At 43.3% G+C, this 10,297-nt stretch overlaps 1 protein-coding gene across 2 annotated transcripts in view; it reads right to left on the minus strand.

Annotated features, from left to right (window-relative positions):
- Positions 1 to 5,267, minus strand: part of adamts17 (ADAM metallopeptidase with thrombospondin type 1 motif, 17) — a 93,015-nt gene extending 87,748 nt beyond the window's left edge. For both annotated transcript variants that reach the window (XM_044030534.1, XM_044030532.1), the window contains exons 1-2: positions 5,070 to 5,267; positions 4,070 to 4,428 (exon numbers count right to left, since the gene is read on the minus strand). In XM_044030534.1, coding sequence (XP_043886469.1) covers positions 4,070 to 4,428; positions 5,070 to 5,127 — 417 coding nt within the window. In that variant the 5' untranslated portion in view covers positions 5,128 to 5,267. The remainder of the gene's footprint in view (positions 1 to 4,069; positions 4,429 to 5,069) is intronic.
- Between the last annotated feature and the right edge of the window lie 5,030 nt (positions 5,268 to 10,297).

A 10,297-nucleotide genomic window follows, 5' to 3' on the forward strand; every position in this document is an offset into this window, starting at 1 on the left:
TAACATCCAGCAGCTGTCTGGAAAAGAAAAATGAAAATCAACAGAATGACAATAAAAAGGTCAAAGAGTCTGCCGTGGCAGTCGTCCAGTAACGACTCGATTCGAGAGTTTGAACGGCATCTGTGCGACTTACTGTGGACTTCCCTGACACACCGATGTGAGTGTGTGTGTGTGTGAAGTCTGGACAAACACACACAGCCTGAACACACTCCACATCAGAGCGGAGATCAAACACACAGTTAGCATGTGCACGTGGCAGCGCGACTACCAGCCTCTTCTGACAGCACTCAAGTCTGGAAACTTGGACGTGGTGAAGCAGTATCTGGCACACACTGTGCTGCTAATAACATTTCTACATTTCTACGACTCCTGCACAGTCCCCAGTGGCTGTTCACATTGCTTTCATGTTTCTGACGGAATACCAGGGAAGACTTCAACTGAACACTGCACCTGTCCACAGTGGCCATGTTAACATGGACACACGTCATCTAAAAAGGTCGGGATACATCGGCTAACATATTCTTTAAGACACAGTGTATTCAAACCATTGTTCACGCCAGGCTAACTAGCTCCACACAAATTCCTCTGTGTTTCCCAACCACGCTGCACACAGGAAGTGATTTGTTTTATGACAGGACAGACAGACGTAACAACGACAGTGAGCTAAAACACAAAGGAGTGTCCATGCAACCAATGGAGTAAACGCTTCTCGTCTCCACCCGCCCCTGCTCTGCAGCTGTATACACACAAACGCTCCCTCAGTCTGATCGTTTTCAAATGAAGGACACAGCAAACAAATAACGTAGGCAGGAAACAGGGCAGAATAATAACGTCAAAAACAAGGCAATCAGAGATGGCAGACTTCATACCATTCACGCAACAAGCCTCTGGCGGCCTCTGCTGGTCATATTGGTCAAGTGCAACAAACAGACATACAGACACACAGAGCCACTAAAAACAATACTTCACTCACACTCCGTGGGATACAACAGAAGTTACACACTGCAGCTTTAAGACACTGTAGAGTTATAATAAGGGGTTTAAAACTAGAGAAAAGCACCCGTTAAAGGGGTAAACAAATAGTTTTATAACAAACAATGACACGATACTTGCTGCTACAATCATTTCACAAGTTCAGTGTTGAGTTAAACTCAATTTAATTAGAATTAATTATTTATTTAGCGTATTAAAAACGATGGCATCTTTTATTCAATATCTTCAAATCATAAAGCCATGTGAACAGAACTTTTATCCATCAATTTGTCAGTTCTTAATGTTTCAGTCCCGCCTTTAAAACACCACATGTGTCTAAATCTAAAATGATATATTATAATTTGCATTTACTTTAGTGTTTGGGTGTAAACAAAGTGCCGATTCCTCTCCTGCCCGTCTGATCACGTGACTGCTCTCGTCTCCATGGCGACGCAGTCGTTAGTCTAAGCACAGCCTTGAAAGAATACGGGGATTCTGATGTTGATAATGATACATGACGTTCCACACAAAACAAACGCTTCTGTGCCACAGTAAACTTGTCAGTGCCCTCTGGTGGACAAACGCTGAAATGGACATACACGACTTCGATTTTGACTTAAATTTCACTCCTTTTTTTCCATTTTCGCTAACATAGACACACACCTTGGCAGGGAATGTCAACATTTGATTCATTTTACTATATTTAAAACATAATATGTGAGGAAATCATCTCCCACTGAACGCTTATAGCACTTTATTATCATTCAAGTGACAAGAGTGGATCAGCAACTGCTGTGAGCTGTGATTTAAAATCATCTTTGATTTAAAATTCTCTATGGACTTTGGTGCGGGAGAGTGAGCATGGTCGCTGCTGGACCATGTGAGTTTTAGACAGTCTGATGCATGTCTAGGCTGGATATTTTGAACTAAAATGTACGCCCAAAGTTCACGGATATTGGTGTATGGGTAGACACTCAAGGTTGTGATCATGAAAAGGTGGTATCTGGCTGTGCTTTACCTGAGCTAAACCTTCAAACAATAGCTTGAAAGTGAGACACCGTTCATTTTACTGAGGAGACACTGGGTGTCCCTCAGTTCCCCGACAGATTCTTAGTCTGAGCCGCGACAGTGTTTCTCTGTAACTGAACCCACCGTGTGACTCACACTGTCTGTACACAGCAGGACAATAACCTTGTCACTCAGCGAGGGGTTCGCTGAAAGCTCCAAGTGTCACGGAGGATATATGGAGTAAATAAAGGAGCAGAGTTTAGAGCGAGTCCAGGACCGAGGCTGGACCTCGTCCCTCCACACTCACTTCACATAAGAGCATTATCATCAAACACTTCAGCTAATGTGTAACCTCTCACGGTGGACACATTCAGTTTCTTCCTAAGCATAAAAGTTTATTCTTCACCTCAGAAGCATGAATTTTGACTGAATTTACTCTTAAGTCACATTAACTCCATTTTTCCAGAACTTACAACCACATGTCACAGTCGTCGTCCCCCCCCCTAACCCCCGATTAGACAGAGAGCACTGTGCAAAGTCAGTCAAAGAAACTGGTCGCCCCCTTTTGTTTCCTCTTCAAGTTTATTTTCTGTTTTCGTGCGGCTGCATTCCATCAAACTGGAAAAACACAGTGCATGTCTTGTGCTTCATTTTAACACATTTGTCCAGATTTCTGCCAGACACATTTATCTTTGGAAACAGGATCTCCACAAGCTTTTGAAATCGGGTTCTGAGGATTTGGCTTGACGGTGTGACTTTGAACTGACTGACCCACCGGTGGGTCTGTGGGCTTTAAGAGATTAACTGCAGCGACCTGTGCGAGACAGCAGCTAAAAAGTCAATTCTTCAGCCTCTGCATGCGGAGTCTCTGCACACCAGGCTGCTGTAATCCAACCTGCCTTCTCAGTAATATCACTACATTAAGGGAAAAAAATCACTTTATCACATGTGTGACAGCCTTTTCCATCTGGAAACTGCTCGCTCTCCCACACCAAACTCCATAGAGAAAATTGACGTTTTTAGCTCATGCAGACACAGGAGCTGCTGCTCTCCTGCTGCCTCATTTGGTAAATTTGAGCAATATTGGTAAATCCAAACGTAAGTTATTATACACAGAAATCCCACAATAACACATTTGAACTAATGAATGGAGACAGCAGAGGATCAACAGCTCCTGTGTGCTCTGATGTAAAATTGATGGTTTTCTCTATGGGCTTTGGTATGGGAAAGTGAGCGGTTCCATGCCTTCTATATTAAGTTTTTTGGGGCTCCATACGTGGCAACGCACATCACTACTCATGTAACAAGCCCCATTAAGGGAGTTTGGATGTAATGGGTGATTTTTTTTTTTCCTTTGGGGCCCCAAGATCAGTTACCCTTGTAACTGTAATAGTGTTGATCAGCAGAAGATGGAACATATGAACAATAATAATGAATACAAAAATGCCAGTTCTATTCTTGGTGCCAGTCTCAGTGAAGTGACATTTGGGTGGAATCAACCTTTAGAACTTAAAGAGAGTGAGACTCTGACTCCCCCTCCCCCCTCCAAACACCTGTTTCTGTCCAAAACTAGCGAAAAACAGGGAGAGCAACCCGTTTCAAAGTTGTCCTATTTGCAGAAAGGTTACTGATAGAGATGATATTTTTAGCTTTCAGGAGCTCCTACATTTACATTTATGAAGTGACAGAAATTACAGTTTTAAAATCTGTCTGTCTTCATGTATGCGCTTTTAGGTCATTTGAAGAAAAAACGCCACACAAGGTTAGACAACACCATAGCAACGTGTTTATGTAAAATAAATCTGTGTGGGTTGGAAATTCTAGGTTTGTTTGGAGTTTTTTGTTATTATTTTCATGGGCCGCAATACACACTCATTATAACATCTGAAAACGTCCCAAAAGAAAGTCTAACACAAACTGCAACTGTTTAAAAACCGTAGTAGGTTTCAAAACTAGGATTTAGGTGACACACGTCTGACGTCTTGTGACCCGTTTTAAGTCCAAACCACGCCTCTACTCCAAAGTGGGCTGGGTCACGTCACACCGTTAGCAGCAGAAGCAGGCACTGTGATAATAAAGATGTATTTACCAGGCCACCACAGGTGTTCACTGACACCACAGAGTCCGTGTGGTTGATGATGGAGCCGGAGTAAAAGCACAGCTGCTCCGGGGGCACGCGCGTGACCGCCGCGCTCTGCTCCGCGCGCCTCTCCTCCACCACGAAGTCCCGCGACAGGAACGTATTATCCCGCGTCAGGTTCAAATGCAGCTCCGTGCCAAAAGCGGGCAGCGTCAGGATGAGGATGCTGTTACTGCTGCCCGGGTCAGAGTGTCCTGCCCCGGGCGCGTCCAGGGAGCGGTGACCGCGGCGCCGCGCGGACAGGTGCGCGTCCTGAGCGGACAGCAGCCTGGGAATCACTTCATCTGTCTCCAGCTCAGACTGCGCTGCTGTGGGGGGAGAGAGGGGGAGGAGGAGGAGGAGAGGAGGGTCACTTTCCATCAAACAGAAAGAAAAAAAAATAATGAAAAAGAAATAGACTCCTGTCCTGCTCTACTGCCTCAGTGAACCGGCTGAACTGTGCGCGCTAATGCGCCGTGACTCCTGCAGCCACGTTCAACTCCACAGCTCAACCTCAGGTTCACACACACACACGCACACACACACACACACACACACACACACACAGAGGAGGAGAAAAGACAGAAAAGTAAAGAGAAGTGCAGCCAGGAGAGAGTGAGGAGTTGTTATTATTATTCTAACAGAGCAGTGATGAGTCAGAGCAGCACAAACACTGATCAGCTGAAGTTTAGCTGACCTATATCTAACACACACACACACACACACACAGGTTTGTACAGATATTCTTCTCAGGACCCTTCACTCACTCCCATTCATTTAAACACACTCAACAAAGCCTTAACCATAACCTAACTTTACTACTCTTTCTTAACCTAAACTTAACCCGCTCCGCAGAGGACTGAGGGTTCTGCCTCATTAGGACCAGGTTTTTGGTCTCCCACGAGGACTCCTGGTCCTGACAAGGTCACAGTTTACTGAGTGTCAGAGGTAAAGAAATGTGAAAACTCACCAGAGAAGCCGACGCTCAGCAGACAGAGCAGCAGATGGGTGACATGTCTGTGGTGCATGGTAGAGCAGCTGCAGAGGTGTGTGCGTGTGTGCGTGTACGTGCGCGCGTGTGTGTGTGTGAGTGAGATAGTGCGTGGACTGGAGTCTTTACACTCCACCGTCCGCACTATTCTTCCTAAAGTGGGAGAAGTTGGAGTAATTGAGGCTGGAGCGACTTTGTAGCACAGGGGCAGGACACGCCTCCCCCGCGCGTGGCCCCGCCTCTGCCCGAGTGGCATTGGCCCCGTGACACGCTGGCTGCGAAAGCCCCCGCGCTGTGATTGGTCCGTGGAGCTGTCAGTCACTGTCGGGGGGTTGAAACCCTACACGTGGTTTCGAGTGTAGGAGAGAGGAAAAAAAAAAGTTCAGAGGCTTCTATGTGTGTGTGTGTGTGTGTGTGTGTGTGTGTGTGTGTAAGTTCATTTTGGCGCGTCCACACAAACAAGACAGGGGCGTTTATAAAGATTTTTTTGGGGGGGACCTGTCGAAGGCAGGGTCACCACAGGGATTATATACACAGATTGAGTTAAAGTTCACTCATGAGAGATTAATTTCATTTTAGTTTATATTTAATTTTTTAGAGAAAATCAGTGATTTAAACTCACATAAGCTACTGCTGCCTCGTGTGGTCACTGTTTTCACTGACAGTGAGCTTTGAGTGACAATATTCATTCATTCATTCAAGCTCCAAAGGGTCCGCATGTGACATTTAGGGTTAGAAATTCAAATAAAATCAAACAAAAACTAACACTTAAGTCCACATTAAGACTTTCTTCAGCAGCATGGCGTCTACCTGAAGGACAGAGGAAGAAAAAGTGGTGTTTATATTCACAATTCAAAATGTTTATTTGCCATTTGTGCACAAACAGACATTCTGGGCACAGAATCGAACAGAATTAAGACAGCAAAAAAAAAAAAAAAGGCAGGTAAATGATAACAAAAATAGTCTATAAGCAAATAGAACAAGGCAAATAAATACAATATAATATAAACACAGTGAACGCAGCAAATGTCCACTGTACAAACTGTATAAAACGCTGAAGTTTGAGATGTAAACGCGACACATGCGCCTCTGATTTACACTGTGCATACATAGAAACAGAGAGAGGTGGAAGAAGAAAAATGCCGCTGCCTGCTTTAACTTGTGACATCTGCTCTGGATTTGTCTGTGGAGCTTGTTCAGCTTAGGTTAAATTATAGTTGCACTATATTTCTTCTCCCCCATGTTTATTAAATAAAGTAAGTAGTCACATGCTCGTATGAACATAGAGAGATTTCTTTTGTTAACGGTAATTGCTTCTCTTGTCCATACTTGCCAACGTGACCCCCTCTTAAAGGGATAGTTCAGGTATCAGATAGTATGTCACTCTCCCACACCAAAGCCCATAGAGAAAATCTCACAGGGACACAGGAGCTGCTGGTCCACTGCTGCCTCGTGTGGTCACTTTGTGTCACTGAGGTGAATCAGAACAAAGGTTTTCAAACACCGGAGTCCCAAAATGACACATTTGAACTGAATTGACCTCACAGCATTAAAACACAGCAGAATTGTCTCAAACTGTGTGTTTTATAAATTTAAACCCTTTTATTTGGGGGGGGTCCAGGACAGAATGTTCAAATCCAACATGTCTTTGAGAGCAGACTCTGAGAGTGTTGATCTGCTGCACTAACCACAGATGGTTCTTTATGGAGCTCAGAGGGAAGTGATGTCTTTCTGAGCTGATATAACACAGACATGTGATCTACTTTTATAACCAGCAGCAGCAGCAGCAGCAGCAGCAGCAGCAGAGGCAGCAGCAGAGGCAGCAGCAGCAGCAGCAGCAGCAGAGGTGAAAACCTCACTGTTTGGTTGTTTGATCACTTCTTTAAATTCACGTCATCGCCTCTGATTAAATCTCATGTTTTGCCTCAAAACTCAGTGTCTGCTTCATCTTGAAAGACCCAGCTGAACCTCGACCCCCCTAACAGCAGCTGGTCTCTTCAGGCAGCCACTCGCTCACCGTGTGGTGTCGACCTCCAGCAGGAGAACTCATCAAACCCCCTGATGACATTTGTGTTTTATATTCTTGCTGCTCACACACAGGTGAGTGTGAGGCAGTCAATTCACTGCTCAGGGGAAATTAAAAGTTAAAAATGCATATACTTCCACCGCAGTGACGTAACTTAAAGGGATAGCACACTTTCTATCATCCACATCAGCTTAAGTCTCTGACATCTCACCGTTAAACGGCCTTTTCTTACTGGAAACTGAAGTTTCTCTTCTCCCTGCACCAAACTCTGTGGAGAAAATCATCAATTTAAGCTCACAGAGACACAGGAGCTGCCTTTTTTGATGAGTTTTTGTCACTGAGGGAAATCTGAACAAAGGATTACAGATGTCGAAAGCACAAAACAACAAACGTGAACTTACTGATGGAGGCAGCAGTGGATCGATAGGTCCTGTGGTCACTGGTTTTCTCCATGGACTTTGGTGTGGGCAGAGTGAACCCTTTGCAAAGTTTCCTGTTGGGGGAGAAAGTGTGTCTCACAGCAAGTTAACGTGGCAAACATGTTCCCCGGGACATCACAGACTTAAGCTGGTGCACATTTTATTAGGGCGAGTCTTTCATCAAGTGGCTGGAATCACTTCTTCACGGTCATTTCGTGTGGTTTCGGGGCACAGGGGGCGCTGTGTGTCACACAGTACAACAACTTCAACAAAGTCGTGTGTTTTTCCACCTTACACATCATTAGGAGTGTCCCAACTCAGCAGCTGTTGACGACGTGTTGTTTATTCTGCATAAAATGAACAAATGCGTGTCTGGCAACATAATAATAATAATTGTGTATTATTCATTTTATGTCACAGTGCTTCTAAAGGCACTCACAGATGCTAAACAAAAAAAAAGGCTACCAAAAACACACAAAAACCGCAACTGGGAAACATGTGAGCATCAAGTGGAACGAATAAAAGAGAGGAAGAGAAGACATAATGTCAATTAAAATCACTTGTGACAGAGCAGAATGTTTATAAGACACCAAAAAAGAAATGCTAATGTTCTGTGGACGTAAAACATACGTTATTCCAGCCCCTGAGCTGCCTCGCTCTGCCTCACTCTGCCTCGCTCTGTCTTTCATGTGTAGGAGGCCTGAGCACTTAAATCCGTGTGTTAATGGGAACACGTTGTTCGCAGACATCGGTTTATTCATCACAGCCTGTGAAAACACTTGTATAATTTTCCCCCTGTGGCTCTCTGGAGGAGTTTGGACGTTCGGGGCTTCGCTTTAGAACAGAAAACCTGTGCCACAAAAGTGAAAGAGTGAAGTCTGAGTCTTAACTCGTCAGGACAAGTCTGACAAAGGGAAGACTTTTGGACGCATTTTGGGGGAAAGAGAGAATCCACAGCAGCCTGAGACACGGACGTTCACGTCACTGTAAACATGTCACGCCAGCGGGGACGCAAGGGAAAAAAATGATTTTAGCCACTTAAGAAAAGTCCCTTCAATAAAATCCAAGACTTTAGAGGCTGGAAACTGAAGCTCCTTCTCCTGCACCAAACTCCATAGAGAAAATCAGCATTTTCAGCTCGCGGGGACACAGGAGCTGCTGGTCTTCTGCTGCCTCGTGTGGTCAGTTTGTGTCACTGAAATTAATTGAAACTAAATATTTAAATAGCAGAAGTCACAACATAGCACATGTGAATTTACTGACAGAGGCAGCAGAAGATCAACAACTCGTGTGAGCTGTGATGTAAAATTGGGGTTTGGTGTGGGAGAGTGAGTCGTTTAAGAAGTGACACAAAACTCAACAATGCTTTTAAGGTAGCATACACTTAAATTGGAGTCAATTTTAGGCGACAGACCTTTTGTTGAGTGACTTTTGTCGTGTTCTCATGCAAATAAAACACGTCACGTCTTATTTTAACCTACACGAGGGTCGGAAAATCTCATAAGGTGAAATTAGGCGCAGCACTAGTTTGTCAATATTCACCGTCTAAACTCTAATTACCTGTGGACTTTCGCTTTGTTCGGCATCGTTTCAGTTGTTTTCATAGACCATTACGACACGCACAGTTCAGCGTATGATGGTGATTAGAAAAGGCTCTGGGTGTTTATAAGACATAAAAACCAACCGAGTGTGTCTCTAACATCTGTCTGCGGATGAGAAGCAGCTGACATCTCTTTTTATAATTGTTGCATTTATATAATAAAAGCGTTTAAAGGCATACACGTCCAGTTTTGACATATTGGTGCCTACTTTTTTTTTAATATACATTACGAGCTCAAACACTTCTTCAAATTGATATTAACGCAATATCTGTGCGATACTGACATTTATTTATTCCCGATCGGAAGAGGAAAAGGAAGATATCATCAGTTAATCAGGTCACAGATTGTTTCCATTTTTCTGTTGCACATGTGCTCCTCGCCTGATTCTGCTTCAGGGTTTTTGGCAGAGAACTGCAGGGTGTACAGCACCATCTTGTGGATGAAAGTAGAAATACAGCGAATACGTGGTAGTATTTCTCACACACAGCAACATTTGTTAGTTTGTGTCAACCAGTGCAATCTTTAATATTTTGATCGTGTTTATATTATCGGTTATTTTGTATAGCGTTGTATTTCTTTATTCCATTTGCTCTCGACTGTTTTTAATGAATTGAAAGTCTATTTGGGCAAATAATAAAACATTTGGCAAATAAACATCCGGCATTTGGAATATCGCCATGTTGATTCATGACTGCAAATATAGAGCGCACAAATTTGCATACACATTGTAACGATATCGCCATAAAGGCGTTCCTCATTCTCACTAAAATGAGATTCTTCACGTTCAACAAGCCCATATTTTGAGGCCATGACTGAAGAGAAAAAAACACAGTAATATTCAATCATTTTGACATTAAAGTCAATATAAAAACAAAAATGATATAATAAAATACATTAAATTGAGCTCAACCCTTCGGGAGTGAGTTTGGAAGTTTTAAAATTACTTTAAAACCTAAAAGCCTTAAAACCCAATTTTACGAGTGCGATATTATCGTCTAATTGTTTGCTTTTCAGTCTCATGTTTCTATATTTTCTTTATCCTGCATGTACTTTGTTTTGGCTGTCGTTTTTAAAAAGCCTTATAAATAAAGTTGGATTGGATCTCTCTCTATATCCTAAACATTTTCCAAAAAGTCCAAACTGAAATGGCTTTAGTTTTAG

This window comes from Solea senegalensis, linkage group LG7, assembly GCF_019176455.1.
Source record: "Solea senegalensis isolate Sse05_10M linkage group LG7, IFAPA_SoseM_1, whole genome shotgun sequence".
Lineage (NCBI taxonomy): Eukaryota > Metazoa > Chordata > Actinopteri > Pleuronectiformes > Soleidae > Solea > Solea senegalensis.